Below are 27,295 nucleotides of genomic sequence, written 5' to 3' on the forward strand. Positions count from 1 at the left end.
ACTCTGGTGTGCTCTGTGCCTGAGCCAGTGGCCCCAGAATTTCTAGACAGCCCTGCTGGAGATGGAAGGGGTACGGGGGTGACTCCAGACTTCCTCTCCAACAGATGGCTTTTTCATGTCAATTTTGTAAGGCCTCCTGGACCTCACTCCCAACCCCAGGGTTTTACTTCACCTTGGGTGTAGAAAAACATTGTAAGGGCTGGAGAGATGGCTCAGCAGCTAAGAGAACTTCCTGCTCTTCCAGGGGACCCAGGTTTGGTTCCCAGTGTCCAGGTCAAGCAGCTCATAACCGCCTGTAAGTCCAGCACCAGGGCATCCTCTGAGGCTCCCCTGCTTATGTTTTGAGACAGGGTCTCTCACTGAACCTGGAGCTCGCCTTTTTGGCTAGGCTAGCTGGTCCTGAGTGATCCCCGGAAAGCCCAGGATCTGTGCCCCCACCCCCACACTGGGGTTATAAACCTGCACCCATGTGTCGTCTTTTAACGTGGATTCTGGGGTCTTGACTCAGGTCCTCATGCTGCTGACTAAGCCCTCTCCCCAGCCTCCTTATCATATTCTTTTTATTTTTATTTAATTAAATTAAATGAATTTATTCATTATTTTTGGTTTTTCGAGACAGGGTTTCTCCGTGTAGTTTTGGTGCCTGTCCTGGATCTCGCTCTGTAGCCCAGGCTGACCTCGAACTCACAGGGATCCACCTGGCTCTGCCTTTCTGAGTGCTGGGATTAAAGGTGTGTGCCACTGTCGCCCGGCTCTTCTTTATATTTTATATATATATATATTTTAAGGGCGTGTGTGTATGCCCACACATGAATGCAGGTGCCCACCGAGGCCAGAGGCATGGATTCCCCGGGGACTGGAGTTACAGGATCAGTTGAGAGCCACCTGACCTGCACACTGAGAACGGAACTCCAGTCATCGGCAAAAACAGGAAGTCCTTTTTTAAACCTCTAAATCATCTCTGCAGCCCCCTTTGTCATACTCTTGAGTGGAGACTTTGGGGACAATAGGAGCTTCTGGGTGTTAATATAAGTTTTAAATTGAGGACAGAGTTAAGATCCAGGTTAAAAACCCTGAGGATGGCTGGTGTGTCTTCTTCTGGGTGGGGCTGGAAATAAAGAAAGGATGGGATTAAGAAAGCCTAATCAGGTGACAGAGGTGACTCCGGGACTCAGGGGCTGGAGAGCAAAGGGTGGAGGAAGCCCATGGGGTGACAGGTGAGCACGCTCTGGTAGAGGTCTTTTCCTCTTCTGTGACCTGTCACCCAGCCGCCTTCCTGCCGTGGGTTTGAATGCTAGATCTGACGCCCTGAGTGGGATGTCGCTCTAGCCTCCTCTCGGCTCCCTGTCCCCCAGTTGTCTATGAAGGAACTGGGATAGACGAAGCCTAGTGTAGAAGACAGTCAATTTACTCTTGAGGAAACCGGTGCGCTCTCAGGGAAGAGAGTGGACAATGGCCACAGTGGTCACCGAGGCCATTGCCACCAGATATACACGAGGTGACAGTAATAACAACCGAGGGACCCACTGGGCCAACTCGTGTTGAGGAGGGCTTTTCTGAGGGTCAGTGTCCTACCCAGGTGGTCAACGGGACCATTAGGATTAAGTCTTTTATTTTAATTAATCAATTATGTATTTATGTATTTATTTATTTTTTATGGTAGGGTTTTGAGACAGGGTTTCTCTGTGTAGCCCTGGCTGTCCTGGAACCCACTCTGTAGACCAGGCTGGCCTCAAACTCACAGAGATCCATCCACCTGCCTCTGCTTCCTGGGTGCTAGGATTAAAGGTGGCGGCGTGTGCCACCACTGCCTGGCCCCACGTGGATTCAGTCTTAAGAGCAGGAACGCTCGTGTACCTGCGTTTCTTCTCTGGGAAGCCGTGTTTCTACCCAGGGCCAGAGACACAACCCAGAGCCGAGCACATGAAAAAGAGTGATCTGGCTGTCACAACAGCCGTGCTTTGCCAGGAGGAAGCGGCCTTTCCTTAACGGGCCTCAGCCAAGCTGCTACTCCCCTCCCTGTTTTTAATAGCAAGGAAGGAGTCCTTTTTATTTAGTGAGTTTAGTGATATAATGTTGTGTGTGTGTGAGAAAGAGACGGTGCCTTGAACTTCTGATCCCAATTACTGGAATTACAGTCCTGTGCCACCATGCCTAGTCCATGCCGGCAAGCCTTCTATTAATTGAGCCATATCTCCAGCTCCTCTCTTTCACATGCTACTTTAAATAGTAAGGAAAAGAGACTATGACGTTTTCTCCCCCTTTCACATGGTGGTTGTTCTGTTTCTGGTTTTGTTTGTTTGCTTTGTTTGTATGTGGGTGTTCCCCCACCCCCCACCCCCAAGACAGGGTTTCTCCATGTAGCTTTGGAGCCTGTCCCGGAACTCGCTCTGTAGACCAGGCTGGCCTCGACCTCACAGAGATCTGCCTGGCCCTGCCTCCCGAGTGCTGGGACTAAAGGCGTGCGCCACCACCGCCCAGCTGGTTTTTGTTGTTTTTAGAGACAGTCTCATTATGTAGCCCTGGATGGCCTGAAACTCTCTAGGTAGCCCAGGCTGGCCTCCAACTCACAGAGATCTGTCTGCCTCTTCTGCCTCCCAAGTCTTCTCTTTGCATGTGGGATTTCGAAGGAGAGGCAATTGTGATACTTTCCCCTTGTTAAAATCGGGAACACCTCAGATGGGGGCCCAAGCTGATTGTGGGAGAGGGAGTCCATCCCTCAGGGACCTTCAAGCTGCTTCTAATAGGAGCATGGCATATTGGGGTCTCTGTCCAGGTGAAGTGACTTGTGAGAGCCATGGAAGCTTAGAGGTGTGATTATAAAGTTTCTAGAGGAAACTGAAGGAAGCCCAGAGCGGGAGCCCACAGCAAAAGATAACAGAAGTCAAATCACAGACAGTTTGGGGAAACACCAAAGTACTTATCAGGGATGCTTGGAACCCCAGGGGGAGAAAACTGAGTTCCTTGTAGTCAACGGGGGTGGGGTGGGTGAGGGCCGAGGGGATGACGCGGTGGCAAAGGCAATTGCCACCAAGCCTGATGACCTGAGCTCCATCCCTTGAACCCACATGGGAAAGGTCAAGAACCGACCCCACACGCTGTCCTCTGACATCCATATGAGCACCATGGTGTGCACACACAAAATTGTAGTCTTCAAACAATTAAAAGGGGGTCGGAGGTGAGACCATCATTTACGTCTAGATAAGTGCTTAAAGGGACAGTGGGCTTGGTGATAGGTCAGCCATGCCCAAGATACGAGGGGATTAACTGATCGCACTCACCTCTCACCTTGCCAAGATTTCTAAATAGATCTCAGAAGTCCTGAGTTGTTCTGGACTTTGTGTCAAGGAAATCATCTTGAAGTTGGGTTCGGGTCATCCACCTCTGAGGCTGGAAGCAGCCTGTGGTATATGACCAGATTCTAACAGCAAATTGCCTTTGCCTGTATTGACGTCAGTTAATGACTGGACTTTGGACCCAAAAGACAGTTAAAACTCCAGCAGCCAAGGAGAGGACCCATTTCCTCCTTGGATTATCCAGCAAGAACAGCCACCATGAAAGCCTCCCTGCTTCTCTCTCTTGGTCTCCTTTTGGTGCTCTTGGGTAAGAAACCTTTTTTTTGTTTCTGTAACTTGATTACTTCAGGTGGCTTTGTGGTTTCTGAAACAAGGCAAGCAGGCTCAAGCCTGCCAGTTCTTGAATCTGCTGGCGGTCCTGACTTGGGACCATTTGGTAAAGGAAATTTCTTGTCCAGCTCAGCTCAAAGACGCTGGCATTTTTCGTTTGTGACCGAAAAGACAGAAGTAGCAAAAGACATCTAAGAGTGACTTTGGGACACAGCAGGGCGGAGGTTTGTCTGAGGTTGGCTAAAGATGACTCAGTATTTCAAGGGTCAGATATCTTACAATGGCAAGCTGGGACTATTCCTGGGATCATCAGAGAGCCAGGCCCAGGGGGAAGATACCTTTGTTGTCACCCTGGCTTGAAATTGGAGATCACTGGCCAAAAAGAGCAATCCCGGTGTGGGTTGGACCTCATACAGGTGCTCCTCTTCCGGACTGGGGAGTTATTTGGGTGTGAGTGGGTGAGGAATTTGCCCACCTGTCTGAGAGAGGACTCCAGATCCAGAAGCCAAATGCAAAAAAGGAATAAGGCATTTGACACAGTGGAAAGGGGAAGAGAAACTGAGCTTAGAGGGCCGTTTGTTTCGATTCCAGGCTGCCAAGGCTGACTGAGCTGTCTATATATCAGACCAACTTCAGCTTCTGGTTCATCTGGTTTGGAGTGCTGGGTTCTAGGCATGAGCCTACGTGCATGGCAAGATGTGGCTTTTTTAAAAAGTCATTTATTTACCTACGGGTGCCTGTGTGTGGAGGTCAGAGGACAGAAGTGGGTTCTTTCCTCTCACCGTTCGAGGGGGATTGAACTCGGGCTGTCAGCCTTGGCAGCGAGCTCTTTTTCTTCACTTATTGAGCTATTTCTCTGGCCCGAGATACGATTTTTTTTTTTTTTTTTTTGAGAGCTAGTTTCAATCTTGGGGTTGGGGAGTTGTCCTAACAGGAGGGCAGGCCTCACTAGATCTCCCCTGCCAAGCCTGCTCCAGCAGGCCCTGTGGCCAAACCTTCAGGCCCCAACAAGAACTGGCCAGATCTACATGGCTTCCAGGAGTCCACCATGCAGAAGGAATGCCTGCCTTCTTGTAAGACATAAGAACGGGATACTGAGAAGGGAATGCTTTTCTGGGAGGGCTTGGGGGAGTGGCTGGACGTCAGAGGATCCATTGTCATTGATCTCAAGATACCCTATACGTATAGTAAGGAGTCTTGGCCCAGAGAAGTCCCCCCAGCAGGGAACAGGAGCAGAGTCCACACATCAGAGGAAGGCAGGCAGGGATCCAAACACTGTGTAGTGAATGACGGGCTGCGGTTTCTTCCTGTGTGATCATAGAGGAGGCAGCCCTATCCTGAAGAGTGGCCGTCATGGCGAGAAACCGATAGATAGTGACCTTGGCGCTTAGTGTCATATCTGCCCTTGTATCCAATTTGTTGTTGTTGTTTTGTTTTGTTTTTCAAGACAGGGTTTCTCTGTGTAACAATCCTGGCTGTCCTGGAACTTTCTTTGTAGACCAGGTTGGCATCGAACTCACAGAGATCCACCTGCCTCAGCCTCCCGAGTGCTGGGATTGAAGGCTGCCACTCCTGGCCCTTGTGTCCAATTTTTAAACATTTGTGTTTTGCTCTTGTTTAAAAGTTGTCTTGGTGATGTAGACTGGCTGTAAGACGCTCAGGCCGCCCGGAAGTGTATGAAACGAAGCAAGTACCTGCCCTACCCTGCGTTGACCTGCCCCACCCAAGCATCCCACTGCCTAATAGACTACAGTGGACAGGCTTGATTTTGAAAATGAAAAATTTTTTTCATTCCTATGGAATCTTGAGAATTTGTCTAGTGTGTGGATGCATGAGTTCAGTGTCAGTCTTAGCGGCCAAGGACAGGAAGTGGTTTTGTGTGCACCTTCTATCTCGCCTACTTAAAAGTATCCTAAGTACTTACTGGACAATGAAGACGTTCTCACATGATTTCCTAAGTCCCTTCAGGAGGCACCGTTTGCCAGTGTTTTGCTTTCTCTGAGCTCTATGGCTGCTCTTTCCCACGGCATCTAGTGGGAACTAACATTTCTTACTATTGAAGGACTTCTGCCTGGCAGAGGCATGTTGTGGCTCCCAGCTAACATTAGCTATGATATGCCCTGGACAGTGTTGGTCCTGGAGTGTTCTGGAAAAGAGCCCATCCAGGGGATATTTTTATTAAGCCAATAGTTGGCACCCTATAGGTGCTCTGGAAGAAGTTTAATCAGGATTTAATGAAGTATTTTTATGTAATCTATGTAATTATTCTTTAAATACTTCCTTCTTAATTTCCCCTTCTATAGTCTATCAACAGAGAAAACTACCCCACAAAGGAGAACTGGGGCAATTACCTTAAAATATAGAAAGCCACAATAAATAAATAAATAAACAAACAAACAAATAAATAAATAGGCTCCTCTTCCTGGTAAGAGCAGCACCACCTGGTGGCACTTTCGATTGTCTTCTTCTGAATTGTCTGGGAATTTATTAAACACAGATTGGCAGTTTCCCAACTATAGATATAAATTTTGTTATTACCTGATACTAATCTCTTTTTTTTTTAATTGAGATAGAGTCTTCTTGTAGCTCAAGCTAGCCCTGAACTTTATAGATAGCAAAAGATAACCTTGAAGTCCAGAGCCTCTTCCCTCTGTCTCCAAAGTTCAAGGACTTACCTCAGTGTTCTTCGTTTTTGTTTTCATTTTTGAGACATGGTCTCATGTAGCCCAGGCTGGCCTCCACAGGCATATACCATCTCTCCTGACTTTGTACTCTTCATAATAAATGTTATCACACCAACTCCACACTAAGTTCTCCATACCTATCGTTAAGCTACATTATTAGTAAGTGTCACAGTTTTCAGTAACATTTTCCATTTTTGTCCGTTTAATTTTATTTATTTTTTAGAAGTGTTTAGAAGTAGTGATGTGTTTCCATTTTAACATAATCATATATATATATATATATATATATTCATTTTTCCAGAAAACTCTAAGTTGAGTGCTGATTAGAATTGACAGTAATTACCATTGTTTATCCAATGCACTGTCTTCTGACACTTGTCTTCTTTGTTCCTGCAACCAAAATCACAGCAGCTTCTGCCTCAAGTGTTCTGTCCTCTACGGCAACTCAGTCTACCAGTCCTGCAGCTCAGACCCCTACAACAACTGAGCCTACCAATACTACAGCTCAGACCCCTACAACAACTGAGCCTACCAATACTACAGCTCAGACCCCTACAGCAACTGAATCTACCAATACTACAGCTCAGACCCCTACAGCAACTGAATCTACCAATACTACAGCTCAGACCCCTACAGCAACTGAATCTACCAATACTACAGCTCAGACCCCTACAGCAACTGAGCCTACCAATACTACAGCTCAGACCCCTACAGCAACTGAATCTACCAATACTACAGCTCAGACCCCTACAGCAACTGAATCTACCAATACTACAGCTCAGACCCCTACAGCAACTGAATCTACCAATACTACAGCTCAGACCCCTACAGCAACTGAATCTACCAATACTACAGCTCAGACCCCTACAGCAACTGAGTCTGACAATAATTCAACTCTGACCCCTACAACAACTGAGTCTGACAATAATTCAACTCTGACCTCTGGGACAACTCAGTCTCCTAGTGTCTCCTCACAGACTACCACTCCAGGTAAGAGTGATCCCTAAAAATCTCCCCACTGGGGTGCACAGCACTGGGGCTGTGATGTGACATTGTGTTCTGGAGAGGAAGGGAAATAGCTAGGGAAAAACCTCAAACTTCCGTCATGGCAGAAGAGGCCCAAGGTGAGCAGTCAGTCACATTCTTTCCTTCCTGCTGCTCAAGCTCCATGCCGGCGGTGGAGTGTGTTTTTATGAGTTTGGTCTTTGTGAAGCTACCCATAGGAGAGTTGGAAGTAGCTTCAGGTTCTCTCAAAAGACTGGGTTTGACTAAGCGCTGGCTCATTGGCCACATTCGTCTTTAAGGAAGAAGTCAGCTCTACCCTGGAGTCAGTCAAGATGGCGGCTGATCACAATTTGGAAACTGAGTTTGAGTTTGAGCCCCAGGGTTAAGGAGCCAAACAATGGCTGTCCTCAAACAGTCGCTGGCTGACCAGGGCCCAAGCACAGCCACTTGTGTGGAATTGGCCATAAGCCAATGTTACTAAAAGAGAAACCACTTGGCTCATGTCTCCAAGCTTGATCTAGAGTATCGAAGTTTATCAGTGACAAACAGTATGTATTTTAGGCTGTGTGGACAACACAGGGTCTCTGTTAAAACTGTTAACTTCTGACATTTTAACATAAAAGCAGCCATGTCAATGTAAAAATGAGTGAACTTGGCTATATCCCAATAAAACTTTATTTATAAAAATAAAGGGTTGGTTAGTTATGGCTCATGAGCCATAATTTACCAACTTTGCCTAGAGGACTCCTCAGACTTCACAGTTGAGAGTTCAAATATACCGTGCCATTCTCAGAGAAGGAAAATGAGACTCCAAGGAAACAGCGACCTGCCCAAAGAGAGTGCGTTTGTGTCTCCCTATACTTTTGATCATTTTCCAAGTTTTCCTTGATAGAGCTAAGAAAACAGAACTCAGCCTGTCTATGACACTGCCTCCCCAATCTTCTAGGTAGAGCAGGGCAGGGGGTCACAGCCATGCGGACAGCTGTGGCGGACTCTGGCATGGGAGCTTCTCCAGGCCGCTCCTGCTTCCTCCACAGCAGCCCTGTGTGAGCTGCTGATGCTGGCTGGCACGAGGCAGATCGCTTCTCTGGGCTTCAGTGGAATCACTTAAGACTTTGTAATGAATGCCGGGCGGCGGTGGCTCATGCCTTAATCCCAACACTCAGGAAGCAGAGGCAGGTGGATCTCTGTGAGTTCGAGGCCAGCCTGGTCTACAGAGCGAGTTCCAGGACAGCCAGGGCTACACAGAGAAACCCTGTCTCAAAAAAAACAAAAGAAAAGACAAAAAAAAAAAAAAAAAAAAACGCTTTTTGAAAAATCTTCAGAATCTATGGAGATGAAGAAAATGGCAACCTATGGCTGAGTTCATAGGTTCAGTGGTAAAGCACTTGTCTAGGATGTATGAGGTCTGGTTTCAGTCCTCAGTACTGGAAAAAGAAAGGGGAGGGGAGGGGAAGGGAGGAAGGAAGGCAGGCCAACCAAGATCACCATTTGCTCACCTACAGAACATCCTCCTCCAATCTCACCCGCTCTCTGGAAGGAGGGCCTGAGACACATGTGCCTGGCCCAGAACCTAGGCCAAGGTTCAGGAGCCATCTATTATTTCTTTATGCTGCGTCCTCGCTCACAGAGCCAAGGGTGTAGAGCATCCTAGTTTCTCCTCTTAGAAAGCTCACTGGGTTGCCCAGGCCAGTCCACCCTGACTTGAAGCTGATCTTGGGAGAAGCTAAGCAGGGTGAGATTTGGTTCATACTTCAACAGGAGGAAGTTCACTGGTGAATCTGCATTGTCTCTCCCTTATTGTTCCCTTCCTCCCTCCGTTTCTTCTTTTTGAAGAAAAAGTCTTCTGTATACCAGGCTGGCCTCAAACTGCCAGAGATCCTGTGTCTACCTCGTAAGGGCTGGGATTAAACACATATGCCACCATGCCTGGCTTTCTTCATGAGTGTGTGCCGGCTCTGCTTATCAGAACAAGACATCTGGTTTCCCTTGGGAACTTCCTGCTGTCCTGCCCTGTATGGTGATGGCCACACCATTCTGTAAAAAGTGGCTTTGTTTTAAGAAGGTTTGGGGGAGCCCTACTCAGTGGCAGAGAAGCGGGTACTGAGTGTCCTTGAGCACTGGAGAGTTCTGAAGATCTTCCACTCCTTAGGATTGGAAAGCTGCCTTTCTTCACAAAGCAGGGCTCTGCCCACCAATCTCTAATCTCCACTGTCAGCGAGCACTCAGCTCCGAAACCACAACGCTGGGCTTCCCCAGAGACCGAAGCCAGCAGTCTGTTCCCAGCCCTTCTAAGAACGTATGCTAGAGTCATACAAAAAGGGTATGGAGGCCAGGCGGTGGTGACGCACACCTTTAGTCCCAGCACTGGGGAGGCAGAGGCAGGCAGATCTTGGTGAGTTCAAGGCCAGCCTGGTCAACATAGCAAGTTCCAGGACAGCCAGGGCTGCACAGTGAGACCGTGTCTTTAAAGAAAAACAAGTGTGTCTAGAGGGAGGGTGTGAAGAGCAGACATGAGTCACCAGGAGTTATTTGCTGAGTTTTATGGATTTATAATGTCTTCCTCCTCCGTCTAAGGTCCCCGTGATCCTTGTGTGATTGACCCCTGTAAAGGAACTGCTTCTTGTGTTAACCTGCATTCTGAGCGTGTCTGCTTGTGTTTAGAAGGCTATTACTATAAAACTTCATCGTGTGAGAAAGGTAAGTTACAAGAGATGAACACAGCAGAGCCCTGAATCTCATAACTAAAGCGGGCTTTAGGGGAATCTCAAAATGGTAGGAAAAGGGGCAGAGGAAAAATTGAAAGCAAAGAAGAGTGGCCAGGGAAGGCTTTTGTCCCAGCCAACCCTGGGGAGTAGAGATCGAGTAAGGCCGATTTGCAAGCAAGCTAGGTCTGGTATGGGCAGAACCTTCCCTCTGCTGCTCTGGAATGCACTAGATGCAAAATAAGAGCAAGTGTTGGCCGGGCGGTGGTGGCACACGCCTTTAATCCCAGCACTCGGGAGGCAGAGCCAGGCGGATCTCTGTGAGTTCGAGGCCAGCCTGGGCTACCAAGTGAGTTCCAGGAAAGGCGCAAAGCTACACAGAGAAACCCTGTCTCGAAAAACCAAAAAAAAAAAAAGCAAGTGTTGCCAGGGCCCCTGAAAACTGACTCCATGACGACGAGATTGTCCACGGTGTACCGTTACAACGCCAGGACACTGAGGCAGAAGAGGGTAGCAGGCTGGGCCCTGATCTGAGCTGTCCCAGCTCCAGACACGGACTTTGCATGCACCTCAGTACAGGCCGGCATAGGTCACCCGGTTCTGTGGAGCCCTGGCTGCCTGTCCAAACCAGCAGTTCTCCACCTTCCTGATGCTGTGACTCTTTCACAGTGCCTCATGTTGTGGGGGCCACCACCCGTAAAGTTATTTTCATTGCTACTTCATAACTGTCATTTTGTCATTGTTATGAATTGTAATGTAAATATCCTTAGGAGAGCCCTATGAAAGGGTCATTTGACCCCCAAAGGGTTCACCTCTCACAGGTTGAAAACCACTGGTCTAAATGACTCCTTTTTGTTCTGCGTCATGAATAAGAAATGACTTTTCTTGCTGGAGCAGGTCAGTGGTATAGTAAGTGAATGTCCTATGTTGCCCATAACAGTTAGAGATATGCCCCCAAAGTTTGTATTTTTAACACTAATTTCTGGGGATCTACTCTATATAAATGATACCCCCCCCCAAAAAAAAACCCTTTCTATTTTAAATAATGAGCGACAAGTTCAAGAATTAAAATTTAAAAAAAAAAAAAAAGCCACACATGGTAGCACATGTCTTAAATTCCAGCACTTGGGAAACAGACAAGGCAGTTCTCTGTAAGTTCGAGGGCAGCCTGGTCTACAAATGGAGTTCCAGACCAGCCAGTAGCCAGGACTACACAGTGAGACCATGTCTAAAGGGGGAAAAGGAAAAGAAAGAGAAAAAAGAGAGAAGAAAAGTAGCTTATGTTTTAAACACAGAATCGAAGGGGGTGCTGTTAACATTAAATGGTTCAGATAGGGTCTGCCTGTTTTTTCAGGAAAGACATTCCCTGGAGAGCTTACAGTGAAGGCGCCTGAATCATCTGACTTGGAAGATAAAAACTCGAAAGGCTATCAAGACTTTCATAACTACATTGTCAGCTTTGTAAGTGTCTCCCCACTTTCCCACCTGCGAAGCAGCTCCCTTCTCACCTGGGTCTGCAGGGGTGGGGGGTGGGGGTGGGGTGGGACCGGTCTTCACGCGGCCACAGGGCACAGTCGTCTGTTGTTGACCAAGTGAAATGTACCTCCTCCGGGTGGGCATGTAGGTCCCCTGGGATTCTTGGGCCTCCGAAGGATTGTGCAGCTGAGACAGAGCACCCAGCAGAGCCCAGCCTCCAGAAGCGGTGTTGAGACACTGTGCTGGGCTTCCCTGTTAGCAAAGCTATCCGTGTGGTTTTGAATAGACAAGAGCTCTCACAGTGTCTTAAGTTATTTCAGAGCAGGCTGGGGCTATGGCTTAGTGACAGAGTGCTTTTCCAGCATGAGAAAGGCCTCGGGTTTTACCCCATAGCAATAACAACTTAATTAGGAATTCATTATTTCAGACTAGGGAATATAGCTCAGTGGTAGACATTTTTCTTTTTCCTATGTTCAGATTTGCATAAATTTCCATACCAACATGGCTTATTTTTTACCTGTAATAGAGAAACTTTATCAGATACTTTCTCCTCTCCATTTTCAAAAACCATGACAAAAACATTTCACTTCATTTCTATTCTTGAGAGCGAGTGTGTTGGCAGGCAAGAGGTAAAGTTTGGAAAGACATTCTGGAGCCCATGGTTGCCAGGCCTGGGAAACTCTCCATAGCATTTAGCCAGCCAGTGTTTAGATACCTGAGATCAGCTAGGGCTGGGTTTTTCTGGGGGAGCCAGGGAGGTAGGAAGCATTCATATGGTTTCAAAGAGTGTTTTTGTTTATGTGCTTTTAGGGAGGGTTTTTGTGTTTGCTCTTTTAAAAATATTTTATTTGTTGTATGTGTGTGCATGCACACGGGCGTATGTCATAGTGTCTGTATCAGAGGACAACATTCAGGAGTTGGCCCTCCTTGCTGAGGTATGGTCTCTTGTTTCTGCCACACTTCGTTTTCCAGGCTAGCTAGCCTTTCCAAGAGGATCTCCTTCCTCTGCCTCCCATCTCACCATAAGAATGCTGGGATTCATTTGTGGTGATGGTCTTTAAGCCTAGCACTCGGGATGCAGAGACAGGCTGATTTCTCTGAGTGAGTTCCAGAGCAGGACAGCCAGGGCTGCTGTACAAAGAAACCCTGTCTCCAAAAACAAAGAAAAAAAAGAAAAAGAAAGCTGGGATTACAGATGTACACCACTGCATCCATCTTTCATTTTATAAGATTAATTTATTCATGTATTTTATGTACATGAGTGCTCTGTCTTCATGCATATCAGAAGAGGGCATCAGATCTCATTACAGGTGGTTTTGAGCCCCCATGTGGTTGCTGGGAATTGAACTCAGGACCTCTGGAAGAGCAGCCAGTGCTCTTAACCTCTGAGCCATCTCTCCAGCTCCTGCATCTGTCTATAATGTGGGTCCTAGGGGTTCAACTCAGATTTGTGAGGCGAGCACTTCGACCCGTTTTAGTATTTTGAGACAAGGTCTCACACTGAATTCCAGACTGGCCTGGAACTCACTATATAACTGGGGATGCCCTCAAATGATGAGTCCTCCTGTCTCAGCCTTTTGAATGCTAGCATTATAGGCATGAGGCACCATGCCTGGTGTCAATGATATTTTTAATTCAAAGGGGATATTTCAGAACCCCTTGGCATTCTCTGGAGCATAGTTAGGAAATCAGAGACCTTCTCCTTCTCAACAGACCTTGTGTGCCAGTCCCAGCTCAAGCCATGAGACCTCTCCCAGGGTCTATCCAGTTTGATCTAATTGGACTTTGCATAGAGATTATCTCTTCTGCACTGTGCCTGGGATACTAAGCTCAATGTTTCTATTTCTGTAAATAAGCTGAGGTTTAGGGACATAGACCTGTGATCCCAGCTACTTAGGAAGCTGAGGCAGGAGGATTACAAGTTCAAGGTTTGCCTGGACTGAAGAGTGAATTCCAAGCCAACCTAATCAACATATATTTTAGAAAGAGTTGGATTGGGCATATGGCTCAGTGGTATAACACTTGCCTAGCATGTACAGGGTCCTGGGTTCAGTTCCTAGAACCACAAAATAAACAGATACATAAATATATAATTGTAAAATGAAAAGGGCTCAACAGTGGAGTAGTTGCCTAATGTGAGTGTGGCTTGGCCGTTAGAATGCTCGCCTCTAGGTTTAATATCCAGCAGTGTTCCCTCTGGGTGTGGTGGTACATGCCTGGAATCCCAGCACTTCAGAGGTGGAGGCAGAGGAGGATCAGGAGTTTAAGGCCATCCTTGACTACATACTAAGTTGGAGGCCAACCTGGGCTACATGAAACCCTGTCTCAGGAAGGAAGAAAGGGTGGAGGGAGGAAAGAGGGAAAGGTGGGGGAAGAGGGAAGGGAAGGAGGGAGCCAAGAAGGAAATCAATGTTGAAGCCTAGAACATAATTTTTTAATTTTTTTCATCTTGTGATTACATCTATTCTCCTCCACAGCTTAAAAATACATTTAATAAGCCTGGTGATGGTTATGGACAGACTATAATTCTTAAAGTGAGGTAAGTTTGTGCGCCGGGCCAGTGAGCTACTTTGGAGGCAGCATTATCTCTGCCTCACTTCTCCTCCCCTCTCAAGGTCATGAGTCATCTTGTGTCGAGTCACAAGTCACGAAGAGGTGGCCGTGGGGGTGAGGAGATGGCCCAGTTGGTAAAGTGCTTGCCCTACAAGCACAAGGTGCTCAGTTCGGATCCCCAGGACCCACGTAAAAAGCCTCACTCAGTGGCCCATGTTTGGGAAGCTCCTCCGTGCTTGGGGAGCGGAGACAAATGTATCCCTGGAGCTCCTTGGCCATCAGCCTAGCCAAATTGGTGAGCTCCAGGTCCAGTGAGACTCTGTCTCCTAAGGTGGACTGTCCCTACCCCTTCACTGGCCGGCCTGCGGGTCTGTATAGAGCCGTGGCATTACAGGATGGGTTTGCTAAAGTCACCAAGGATAAAGGGTACTTTAGGAGACCACATGAGAATTTAGGGGGCAATGAGAGGGTAACACTGGCTACCACGTTCAGGAACGTTTGGTGATCCAGGACAAAAAAAAACGAGTACAGCACACCCAAATATGGGAGACAGCTCACGTAGCTGTCAGGGACGTCACCTTTCAGATTGCTTATGGTGAATGGAAGGGGTGTAACAGCCTGTGTCCATGAGCCACCAAGACACTGTGTGAAAGCCATAGGCTCAGGACTTGTCTGCTGCTGGCCCACAGGCTTCCCAGCAGGTTTGGCATGGCCAGGGCCCACAAAGGCAAGTGGGGGTATTTGTAGGGGAACACATTGTAGAAAGCGCTGGTGGCCAGCAGAGGCCTTCCCTGGCTGTTGGATTCTACTTGCCAGAATGGCAACTGGTAATAAAGTTCTGGGGCCCAGAAAGGAGCTGTGGATAGAGGCTTATCGGTCCATGGCAGTTCCAGATGACTCCTTGGTCATGATACAGTGAGGTACCTCGTGGGACAGACAGAATGTTGCAGATTACACGAGGGAGGAAGATGAAGATGTAAGAAACAGTTCTTGGGCCAGCGAGATGGCTTAGGGGGTAAAAGCACTTGCCGCCAACCTTGATGACCTGGGTTAGATCCCCAGAATTCTAGAAAGTTGTCCTCTGACCTCTATCTGTGTGCTGCAGCACTCATGGACACACACACACACACACACACACACACACACACACACACACACACACAAATAAATGTAAGTTATAAAAAATTATGTAAAGAACAATGTAACTCCAAATATGAAGGAAAATATGAATAAGAAAACTCATGCTACTATGAAAGAGAATCCAGTCTATGAACTGGCAGTGGTGGCGCACGCTTTTAAGCCCAGCACTTGTGAAGCAGAGGCAGGTGGATCTCTGTGAGTTCAAGGCCAGCCTGGTTTACAAAGTGAGTTCCAGGACAGCCAGGACTACACAGAGAAACCCTATCTAAAAACCCAAAAGAGAGAGAGGGGGGGAGGGAGGGAGGAGAGAGAGAGAGAGAGAGAGAGAGAGAGAGAGAGAGAGAGAGAGAGAAATGTGAAAGAGAGAGAGAATCCAGTCTATGAGAAAGAGCCCAAGAGAGAAGTTACAAAAGAAATGTGGGCTGGAGAGATGGGATCGGTGGTTATAATCACTGGCGGCTCTTCCAGAGGACCTGGGTTTGATTCCCCGCACCCATGTGGTGGCTCACTCCGGTTTCAGGGTATCTAATGCCCTCTTCTGGCCTCTGTGGACACCAGCCATGAGTGAAGCACACAGACATACGTGCAGGCAAAAGATACACACAAAATATAAAATAAAACTTATTGTAAAGAAAATGTACTGACCCCTCCCCCCCCAAAAAAAAAGAAATGCAATGACCCCCAAATGTCCCATGCCCAGAAAAAGATTGGGTAGTTCAAAATAAGGCAAGCTTCCTCAGAGCTTGGGAACAGCCTGCTAAGAGCTAAAGTAGTTTTATGATTTTTTTTCTCATAAACTTATTGACCAAGCAACTAAAAATGACAATATTAATGTGGAGAGCAAATGACAGTTGATGTCAGTCTCTGGCTTCCATGTGCATGCACACACGAACACACACATACACACACATACATATATACACACACATAAACACACACACACACACACACACACACGAACTCATACACACACACACACAACCATACACACAGGAACACATACATACACAAACACACACATACACACAAACACACAACACATACATACACACACATAAACACACACACACACAAGAACACACACACACACACACACACACACGAAGAGGTGGCTAGCCAGAGCACTACAGAAGGAACTGTGTGCCTCAATGGTGCCTCTAATATCATACGGACTCAGGCCGGCGTGAGCAGGGTGTGTCCTGGAGAAGGAAGGCTGTTGGTGGTTGCCCGGCATCTTGTTCACGTGGATCAAGTTTGTTCACATGAACTAGTCTGGTCGGATCCTTTGGTTACAAATCATACCTCTGTCAGTCCCTGACTTGAGGACTCCAAGTACCCTCCAATAGACTGCTGTTCTCATTGTAGCTTCTCTGAACACATGTCAAACAGAAGCCACCAGGCTGAAAATGCCACGCTGTATCACCCGGGCCTGCATATGTGGTCCACGGTTGTGGAGCCAGGCCAAGAACTCGGGAGATTTGGACATCGGGGAGGTTCACATACTGTGTATTGACTCATCATGGACATCTTTATTTCATTTTTTAGTGACTCCTCTTCACTGTCAGCAAGATCTGCAATGCGTGCTGCTCAAAAGACAGTCTACGTATCAGTAGTGAACATGTTTGAAGAAAGCACAACTCAAAATGAAAGTACTGTAGCTGCTGCCATTGACAGGGCAGTTCAGAGCAATGGAAACATGACAGGCTACACTAGTAAGTCCTGAAACTTGACTTCAAGTTTGCCTAAAGATCTCACCTTCTGCTAATCTTTCCATTATATGTGAGAAGGGAGCAGGCCAAGAGATGGAGTGCTGTCTCCAAATTTTCCTTTTTTTCTCTTTCTTTTCTTTTTTCTTTTTTCTTTCTCTCTCTTTCTCTCTTTCTCTCTTTCTCTCTTTCTCTTTCTCTCTCTCTCTCTTTCTTTCTTTCTTTCTTTCTTTCTTTCTTTCTTTCTTCCTTTCTTTCTTTCTTTCTTTCTTTCTCTCTTTTTAAACAAGGTTTTCTCTGTATAGCTCTGGCTGTCCTGGAACTCACTCTGTAGAACAGGCTGGCCTTGAACTCAGATCTCCACCTGCCTCTGCCTCCTGAGGGCTGGGATTAAAGGCATGACCTGCCACCACCCAGCTCTAAATTTCCTTTTTAAAAAGATTTTATTTAGTTAGTTATTTTTAATTGCATGTGTAGGCCTGTACACATGAGTGCAGATGCCCAAAGAGGCCAGAAGTGTCTGATCCCATGGGGTAACTAACAGATTATTGATGTGAGTGCTGAGAACTAAACTCCAGGCCTCTGGAAGAGCATCAAGTGCTCTTAACTGCTGAGCCCTCCCTACAGCCTCACAGTTTTGCTTTTTACTGACTAGAACCTCTCTGAGTTAGTTTGCAAAGCTAATCTCAATCTCTCTCTCTCTCTCTCTCTCTCTCTCTCTCTCTCTCTCTCTCTCTCTCTCTCTCTCTGTGTGTGTGTGTGTGTGTGTGTGTGTGTGTGTGTGTGTGTGTGTAAGGGGGGGGCTTGTATCTGGAAATCAACCCAGGTATTGTCTCTCAGGAGACATCCACCGTGAGTTCTGGCCATCCCCCTAGTGCTGGAGATTTAACTTAGAACCTCCTGGATGCTAGTCAGGTGTTCCACCACTGAGCTACTCCCAGAAGTCTACTTTTTTATTTATTTATTTTTCTAAAGATTTATTTATTTATTATGTATACAGTGTTCTGCCGGCATGCATGCCTACAGGCCAGAAGAGGGCACCAGATCTCATTATAGATGGTTTTGAACCACCACATGGTTGCTGGGAATTGAACTCGGGACCTCCAGAAGAGCAGCCAGTGCTCTTAACCTCTGAGCCATCTCTCCAGCCCAAAGTCTACCTTTTTAAAGACAAGGTCTCTCTCATCCTTGAATTCACTGATTAGGTTAGGCTGGCTGGCCAGTGAGCCCCAAAAGTCCCCCTAACCCCATTTCTCCAGAGCTAGAATTACAAGTGGGCTCCACCAGGCCTGGCTTTTTTTTTTTTTTTTTTTTTTTAAACAAGTGGGCTCCACCAGGCCTGGCTTTTTTTATGTGGGTATTCAGGGTTGAACTCAGGTCCTCAGGCTTCCCCAGCAAGTACTTTAGTGACTGAGCCGTTTCCCCAACCCATAATTTCTGTTTTTCAAAACATAAATAAATATGTTTGCTTAGAGTTTCCCAACACCCTTTCTCTTTCGTTGGGACTTTACAAAGATTCTTGACAGCATGTTAGGGCCTGTGACAAAGCTCTCCTAAGAGGCGTACCACAGCTATCCACCGATCTGTTTCTTCTTGGGCTCAGAATTTTGTCTAGAGTAGGAGCTCATATTACCATAGCCTCTGTGCCCTGGGCCTTGTACTGTTGGGGGCCAGACGGGACTTAGCACACACATGAAGAGTTGAGAGTCACCGTCAGCATGGACACGGAGCACAGGTGATCATCAGCTGAGAACAACTTACGCATTTCTCAGGATAATCTTGGGGATCCCCGCCCCCCCCCGCCGCCCAACTGCAGTTTCCTCGTTTTTCATACTCCCGAGTCATTGCTGTGCCTAGAAACCCTGGTACAACTGAAACTAGTCGGTGCCAGCTCTGAAAGGTGCTTTGTGGACCACCTCCCTGAACATCTCCAGTCATTTGGCTTAAATTAACTGAGAACCACAGGCTGACATCTAGAAATAGCCACAGAGCAACCTGCCCCAGATGGAAGCCAATGTCTCAGTTTTCCTGCTCTTCAGGTCTGGTCACAAAAATATATTCTCTTCTGGACCTTCTTTTTCTCTAGATTTTGGATTGGAGGTCATACTGGCTAATTTTATGTCAATCTGACACAAGCTAGAGTCATCTGAGAGGTGGGAACCTCAGCTGAGAAAGTGTGTCCATTAGATTGGACTGTAGGCAGCCTGTAGGGCGTTTTCTTAATCAGTGATTGATGGGGAAGGGCCCAGTCCATTGTGGATGCTACCACCCCTGGGCCCGTGGTCCCGGGTTCTATAAGAAAGCAGGCTGAGCAAGCCACGATGAGCAAGCCAGTAAGCAGCACCCCTCCACGGCTTCTGCATCAGCTCCTGCCTCCAGGTTCCTGCCCTGCTTGAGTTCCTGTCCTGACTTCCTTTGATGATAAACTGTGAGGTGGAAGCGTAAGCAGAATAATCCCTTTCCTCCCATCTTTGGTCACTGTATTTCATCACAGCTATGGTAACCCTAACTAGGACAGAGGTCTTTTCAAGCTGCAGGGGTTAGTTACGGCTCAGACTCTTCCTTAGAGGAACAACACTACTTACTTCTCTAGCTCCTTTATCCCCTGCTCCCTCCACTCTCAGACCCATCTTCTCTCCCTAGCACTTACCATCCACAGTTAGACGAGCATTTTTGGCTGTTCTCTCAAGGCATACTCCTGCTGAGAGTCTTCCAGAGCTTTCTGGCTTAGGGAATAAGTCAGGGGCTGGAGAGATGGGCAGTGGTCAGTAACACTTGCTGTTCAGTCGTGAAAACTGAACTGGAGCTTGTATCCCAGCAACCTTGTCAGGGGCCTAACAAATGCCTTTAACTCCAGCTCCAGAGAATCTGACAGCCTCGTCTGGCCTCGGTGGGAACCTGCACACATGGCGTGACTCACACTACACACACACACACACACACACACACACACACACACACACACACTTAAAAAATTTTAAACTTAGTGTCAAAAGCTGGGTTTAGTGGCACAAGCCTTTAATCCTAACACTTGAGAGGCAGAGGCAGGCAGATCTCCAAGTTCAAGGCCAGCTTGGTCCATAGATTAAGTTCCAGGACAGCCAGAGCTACACTGAGAAACCCTATCAAACAAACAAACAAACAAAAACCTAAACAACAACAACATAAAAAAAACCCTAAAACCTTAATGTCCTTAGCCTAACATTTAAATGTCACTGTATCTACAGATGAACAAAAGAATGAAGGCTTATCGAGGCTCCTGGTGTGGGCACTGTCAATCACTCAATCACGTGAACAAGGATTATTAGCACCGTTTCATAGGTGGAGGAATGTTGGACCCATCAAAAATCAAACGATACCGAATAGAGAGTAGAACGAGAGGGGGGGGGGACGCTTTCATGAATTATGCGGGCTTGCTCAATGTGTGCTTCACTTATTCATGCCCCTCACAGGACAAGATCTGTGTGACTATTACGGCTGTGAAAAGGACCAGAACAACTGCCAGAATGGTTTTCAATGCAAATGCAAACCTGGGCTGGCAAGGCCAAACCTACTGATTCCCTTTTGTTTTCGTAAGTGTCCCGCCTGCTCCCAAACGTCCCTCACAATTCTCACTTTCCCTCCTCTAGTATTTTCTTTCTTTCTTTCCTTTTTCTTTTTTCTTTCTTTCTTTCTTCCTTCCTTCCTTCCTTCCTTCCTTTCTTTCTTTCTTTCTTTCTTTCTTTCTTTCTTTCTTTCTTTCTTTCTTTCTTTCTTTCTTTCCTTTCTTCCTTCCTTCCTTCCTTCCTTCCTTCCTTCCTTCCTTCCTTCCTTCCTTTCTTTCTTTCTTTCTTTCTTTCTTTCTTTCTTTCTTTCTTTCTTCTTTTTTTTTGTGGGTGGAGGATGTTTCAAAACAAGGTTTCTCTGTGTATCCTGGCTGTCCTGGATCTCGCTCTGTAGACCAGGCTGGTCAAATTCACATAGATCTGCCTGTCTCAGCCTCCCGAGTGCTGGGATTAAAGGCATGCGCCACCACCACCACCTGGCTTCTTTTTTGTTTTCTATTTTCAAAATAAAAACATGACTGCTTGAGTTCCCGTGGGCTGGGAACTTCACAAGAGACACATCTTTATTTTACTTTTAAAAAAAAACCAATGTACAAAATTATAGGCTGTCACATGTCATCTTGAGGTTGAAGCGATCATCTCTGGGCTGGGGAGACGGCTCAGCCAGCAAGGGCGCTTGCTGAGCAAGCCTGAGTTTATTCCCCAAACCCAGGTAAAGGTGGAGGGAGAGAACTGACTCTGCCCATAAACTTGTCCTGTGACTTCACACATGTGCTGTGGAATATGCCCTCCTCCATCACACACACACACACACACACACACACACACACACACACACACACACACACACACTTTTTTTTAAGATATCGTTTCTGATCATGACCTTGAACTCCCTTTATTTTAAAGCTCAAGAGTGTCCTGAGACCTGCAAAGCAGAAGACAAGAAGCAATGCATAATAAAGAATAACGGAGCACTGGAGTGTGTGTGCATGCCAGGCTACCAGAAGACTACCGACGAGAAGTGTGAAGAGTAAGGAATCACTCCATCTTTTTCTTGTCACAGCAGGGCTAGGCCGGAACTTGCAGCACATAAGAAGGTTTAGTATCAGGAAGCTGGCGAGCTGGCATGGGTTGGCAGGGTTAGGGCATCTCTGGGTCATCATCATCCCAGAGTTCTGGAGCATCCTGTATCTCTAGAAACTGCAGTAGGTAGGACCTATCATACAACAGTTAGAAACGTGATAGGTGCCCATTACGAGATGAGGAAAGAAAACTGAGTATGAGCAGTAAGTCCTTGTTCACCAGTTGCCCCTTGGGAGGGTCTGTGCTACGCCATGCCCCTTGGGTTCAGCTTCGCCTGAATTGCCAAGCCTTCCTGGAGTTCAGAGGAGGCTATCTTTAGTCTGTGGCAAATGAAGTACCCTTTGGACTGAGTACACTTCACCGTACCAGCACCATGTGGAATAGTCTCTTGGGAAAATGGTAGCGTAAAGAAGAGAACAGGAAGGGTAAGGGAGGACAGAAGGGAAGGCAGATGGGAAGGGAGAAATGGAAATTAGGGTGGGAACTCCAGCACACGCCCCACGAGGGTCTTTAACCTGACTTCCTATTGTGAATGTGTTCCAGGTGTCCCTTCGGCTACAGCGGGATGGATTGCAAAGACCGTAAGTATAGACGCCCTAAGTTAGTAAACATCCAAGAAATACATGTGAACTACATCCAGAGTCCTGCTCACTCCACCAATGTCTTCCTTCATTCACTGAGAGAGAAACTCAGCTTGGAACTTGTCTCCTGGGCCCCGCCTCCCACATCCACACTTAGGTGATGGGCAGCAAGAGTTCTGCTGTTAGAAATAACAGAACTCGAACCCAGGGCTGAGCAGGTGCCTCTGAACCCACTCCAGACCAGAGAAGGGTAGCCTCAGTCATTATACTCAGTGTCTATATTATAGATGGTGCTTCCCAAAATGGTAGGTATTGGGGCACAACTTAGAAAGCAGGCATTTAAACGCTCAGGCTGGTCTTATCCAATCTTATTATTCAGTCGTTTATTTATTTCTTTTGGAGACAGGGTTTTACTGTGTAATCCTGGCTGGCCTGGAACTGGCTATGTAGAACAAGGCTGACCTCGATCTCACAGAAACTGGCCTGCCTCTGCCTCCCAAGCGTAGGATTAAAGGCCTTGCTGCCACCAGGCTGGGCCAGGTCTTATCAAGTCTTACTGTTTACTTGTTTGGATTGGCTGTTGCAAAACAGTGTATCATTCTCTTCCATGCCTTGTCCCCACCAGTCTGGGACAATGTTAACTTTAAATTTTAAATTACCTTTAAATTGTCATAATGTACAGAAGCCCAACAACCCAGGAGGCGGTGACTATGACCGTCTGCTCGGCAGCCATGAGAACAATGTGAGGAGAGTCTCTGTTCCGTTGTAAGAACGGATCTCCTAAGCCATTTCTCCCTCCCGGGTCTTCCCTTTCCACATCTAGAAATGAGAAGTTGGGTGTATACATAACCTGTCAGGTCCCTTCCCCGACTTCATGGTCTGTGATCCCAGGTCAGAGGTGACACTTGTGACAGTGATGTATCAGAGACAGAGGTCTGGAGTGGCATTGTCTAGTACAAACAGAATATGATCAACACACATCATTGTAAATTGTGAACGTTTCCAACAAAATTCTGAAAGTAAATGAGGTGAGCTTTCTTTTACTAACATATTCCACTTAATTCAAAATGTTTAAGTATGCAATCAGTTTCAGAGTATTAATTAGGGGCTGGAGAGGTGGCTCAGTGGTTAAGAGCACTTGCTGCTCTTGGAGAGGACCTGAGTTCAGTTCCCAGCACTCATGCTGAGTAGCACACAAGTGCCTGTAACTCTGGCTCCAGGGGACCTACCGGCCTTTTTGTGCACATATACATACACACATTCACATTCAGTTTGAAACGGGGGGGAAGGAATACTAATAAATTTTCCCTTTTTTGTTTTTGGTTTTGGTTTTTGAGACGAGGTTTTTCTGCGTAGTTCTAGCTGTCCTGGAACTCACTCTGTAGACCAGGCTGGCCGCAAACTCAGAGATTCACCTGCCTCTGCCTCCTGAGTGGTAGCATTAAAGGTGTGTGCCACCACCACCTGCCATTAATGAGTTTTCCAATGTTTTTCAGGTTAAGTGTTTGAAACTGGTGTGTATTTTATGTTCACAGGCTATTCTTATGGTCATATTCCAAGAGTCCACAGCAGCCAGGCATAGTGTTGAACATCTGTAATCTCAGTACTAGGGGTGCTGAGGCAGGAGGACCACTGAGTTTAAGCCCATCCTGGGCTATATAACAAAGGATCTATAGCGCTAGTCTGAGGTAGAAGAGTGTAGGCATTGACAGACTCCTTCCTCATAAGCCATTACCTGCCTCCTCTGCTGGCGACAAGTTCCATGCCCACCCGCTGGCCTGTGAAAAGGGAGAGCTATGGAGGGCAGGCAATGGTGGGAGAGATGGAGAGGGAGTGTAGAACTCAGTGAGGTCTTCCACCCCACACAGCCCAGGAAGACCCTGCCGCCATCAGCCTCTTTTGTGTTTGTGATTTTAGAGCTGGAAAGGCTGCATGTCATGATTGTGTGCTGCAGACAACCTAATGGTGAGGGTATGGCTAGGGTCGAGGACAAGGAAGGGCGGCAGCAGAGACGAGCACCTGCCCTGTGTGCCTCGTGCCTCTGCAGGGCTGGGAGACAGGAACCTGATGGAGCTCACACTGTGCAGGAGACAGCAGGACCCGATGGCTGGGGGCCATTCCTTCCTGCTTCACTTCTGTGGCTGAGACAAATACCCTGGCCAAAGGCGGTAGAAGAGAGAAAAGCTTGGCTAGGCGGCGGTGGCGCACGCCTTTAATCCCAGCACTCGGGAGGCAGAGCCAGGCGGATCTCTGTGAGTTCGAGGCCAGCCTGGTCTACAGTGAGATCCAGGACAGACACCAAAACTACACAGAGAAACCCTGTCTTGAAAAACAAACAGAGAGAGAGAGAGAGAGAGAGAGAGAGAAGCTTTGTTTGGTTTATAATTCCAGGTTACAGTCTATTATTTTGGGGAAATCAGGGCAGGAACTCAACCATTGCATCCACAGTCAAGAGCAAAAAGAGAATGAACACATGGATCCTTGCTTGCTACTCTCTTGCTCTCAGCTAGCTTTCTTCTCTCTTACTGTTCCGGACCCCCTGCCTAGGGAATGGTGCTCCCCACAGTGGACTGGGTCATCCTGTATCAGTTAACAGTCAAGACAAACCCCTGCCCCAGACATACCACATAGGCTAACCCAGTTCAGATAACGCCTCACGAAGACTCTCTTCCCAGGTTCGGTTGTGCCAAGTTGACAGGTAAGACTCACCAGGACCCTGCTCTTGTCTCTTCCCTTTCAGAATTCCAGCTCATCCTCACCATCGTGGGTACCATTGCTGGAGCCCTCATCCTCATCCTGCTGATCGCACTGATCGTCTCGGCAAGGTATGGGGGTGGGAAGACCCTGCTGGATACGCTGCCTTCCAAAACACTCTCATGGGTGAGGAGGAGGAAACAAGGGAGGCCTCTCTCCCACAACTGAATGGTTTTCCTTATTTAAATTATTGTCTTTCTTTTTGAAGGATTTACGGTTGTTATTTTTATGTATGTATAAGTTTGTATTTTATGCCAACATTTACTTACGGATGTTTGTAGAAGTACATGTGAGTACAGGAGCTCAAGGAATCCGGAAGAGGGTATCAGATCCTCTAGAGCTGGAGTGACAGACAGTTGTGAGCCACCCAACCTGGATACTAGGACCTGAACTCGGGTCCTCTCCAAGAGCAGTATGTGTTCTTAACCATTGAACATCACTCTAGCCCTTACTCAATTTTACCTTTTTAAGTGATGTTATATACACAGTTCTATATCCTTTATGATTTAATTTTTTTGTTCAGTTTTATTTTTGCTTCACACTAATCAGACCCAACAATCAGTTTTCTATGGTGTTAATAACTCTTCACTAGGGCCAGGTGTGGTAGTGGCACACTTTTAATCCCAGCACTTGGGAGGCAGAGGCAGGCGGATCTCTATGAGTTTGAGACCAGCCTGGAGTGAGTAGCAGGACAGCTATGGTTACGTAGAGAGACCCTGTCTCAACCAACAGAAAACCAACTTTCCATCAGCACCATTTAACTCAAGTTATGCACAGCTGTATACACCTGTATACTCAGTACTTGGAAAGTGGAGTCAGGAGGATTAGGAGTTTGGGGCCTTCCTCAACTACATAGCAAGTTTGTGGCCAGCCTTGACTACATGAGATCCTACCTCACAAAAAACAAAACCCAGGGCTGGGGCTGGGTCTGGGGCTCAGTTGGTGGAGGGTTTGCATAGTCTGCTGGGATTAAAGGTGTCCGCCACCGCCGCCGCTGCTGCCGCCGCCGCCACCACCACCACCACAACCACCACCACCACCACCTGGCTCCTTTTTCCTTTTCTAAGGCCTTGGTATGCTGAGCTCCTCCCACTCACTGAGAGGTCTCTGTAGACATTTATTCAGTCACGGTGTCTCTTTCACTTCTATTAGTTTCATATCCAACTAAAAAGCACACTTAATGCTAATGTGGGCCTGGGCATGGTGGCGCACCCTTTAATCCCAGCACTTGGGAGGCACAGGCAGGCGGGTCTCTGAAATCAAGGCGAGTCTGGTCTAGATAGTGAGTCCCAGGGCAGCCAAGGATGCAGGGATGCAGGGATCAGGGGGGAAAAAAATTCCTTCAAGAAACTTTGCTGCCATCCCTAGGTCCTAATTCATTTTCCTGATTATAGCTCAAAGAAGAAAAAGAAGGATATGGAGGAACAGAATTTGATTGACAATGACTTCCACAATGTACGGATGCAGCAAACCGGCTTCAGCAACTCCAGCTTCAGCAACTTCGGAGCAGACAACAGCATCTTCCCCAAAGTCAGGACGGGGACCCCCAAGCAGACCCAAAATCCCTATGGAAATCAGCGAAGCATGCCTCACCCTGACTACTAGGTGAGTATAGCCTCTGACTTTGCAGAATATAATGCCCAGACAAGGGAAAGCTGAAGCAGGGATGGAGAGGTGGTTACTTCCATTGCCTTGGTAAGACACCATGACCAAGACCCCTTGTAGAAGGAAGAGTTTACTGGAGGCTTACAGTTTCAGAGGGTGAGTGCATGGCCACCTTGGTGGAGAGTGTGGCAGCAGGCAGGTAGGCAGGCAGGCGGGGCACTGGAGCATGAGAGGTCACATCCTTAGGAGGCAAAGAGAACTAACTGGGAACGGGCTTTTTGAAACCTCAAATCCTGCCTCTAATGACACCCCTCCTCCATCAGGGCCACACCTCCAAATCCTTCCCAAACAGTTCCACTAACCAGGGACTAAATATTCAAACATGTGAGTCTATGGGGGCCATCCTCATTCAAACCACCAACTTAGGCTAGGCTACATAGATCCTGCCTCAAAACAAACAAACAAGTACCCTAAAGACATAAGGGAGAAGAGAGAGAAAGCTGGAGAAGACGAAAGTGATAATAACTGACAGATCTCAGTGTTTTCTTGTTGCAGTTTGGTAAATCTTTCCTAAGCCTCATCTCTGTATCTCTCCTCCTGTCTAGAATGATAAGAATTTGGAGTCCTCCCTAGCCCAGTCCACACAAGCTGTGATCTTGAGTGTTTAGAGGACAAGAGAAGTGGGCAGAAACAAAGGCCTGACCTCCAGGGTTCTCTCCACCCCATCTCTCAGCCCCTCTGAGTGTGGACCTGGGTGAAGAATGCAGCTTGCTGAGGACACCTATGAAATTAAATACACATAGACACTATGAGCCTTGTTAAGTGTTGATTT

The 27,295-nt window shown here is 47.2% G+C and overlaps 1 protein-coding gene across 3 annotated transcripts; it reads left to right on the forward strand.

The window, feature by feature from the left end:
• Positions 1–3,213: 3,213 nt before the first annotated feature.
• On the forward strand, positions 3,214–27,272 carry Muc13 (mucin 13, cell surface associated). Of its 3 annotated transcripts, none has more exons than XM_076548754.1 (12): positions 3,214–3,603; positions 6,719–7,300; positions 9,893–10,015; positions 11,375–11,481; positions 13,974–14,035; positions 16,735–16,901; positions 20,348–20,467; positions 21,347–21,470; positions 22,067–22,104; positions 24,845–24,929; positions 26,253–26,463; positions 27,069–27,272. In XM_076548754.1, the coding sequence occupies exons 1-11, from the start codon at positions 3,555–3,557 to the stop codon at positions 26,461–26,463; spliced, it is 1,668 nt and encodes a 555-aa protein (XP_076404869.1). In that variant the 5' UTR covers positions 3,214–3,554; the 3' UTR covers positions 27,069–27,272. The 3 variants fall into 3 exon arrangements, with proteins under 3 accessions (XP_076404869.1, XP_076404870.1, XP_042115572.2); XM_076548755.1 differs by having other exon boundaries at positions 3,441–3,603; positions 6,722–7,300; XM_042259638.2 differs by lacking the exon at positions 3,214–3,603 and having other exon boundaries at positions 6,652–7,300.
• Positions 27,273–27,295: the final 23 nt, after the last annotated feature.

This window comes from Peromyscus maniculatus, chromosome 12, assembly GCF_049852395.1.
Source record: "Peromyscus maniculatus bairdii isolate BWxNUB_F1_BW_parent chromosome 12, HU_Pman_BW_mat_3.1, whole genome shotgun sequence".
NCBI lineage: Eukaryota > Metazoa > Chordata > Mammalia > Rodentia > Cricetidae > Peromyscus > Peromyscus maniculatus.

What these genes read in the sequence shown, in the direction of transcription:
- Muc13 (XM_042259638.2), top strand. Translation starts at nt 6,667, where the DNA reads ATGCACTGTCTTCTGACACTTGTCTTCTTTGTTCCTGCAACCAAAATC. An exon ending in CTCACAGACTACCACTCCAG is followed by an intron (nt 7,301 to 9,892) that starts GTAAGAGTGATC and finishes CCTCCGTCTAAG; the next exon opens with GTCCCCGTGATCCTTGTGTG. An exon ending in ACTGATTCCCTTTTGTTTTC is followed by an intron (nt 20,468 to 21,346) that starts GTAAGTGTCCCG and finishes TTTATTTTAAAG; the next exon opens with CTCAAGAGTGTCCTGAGACC.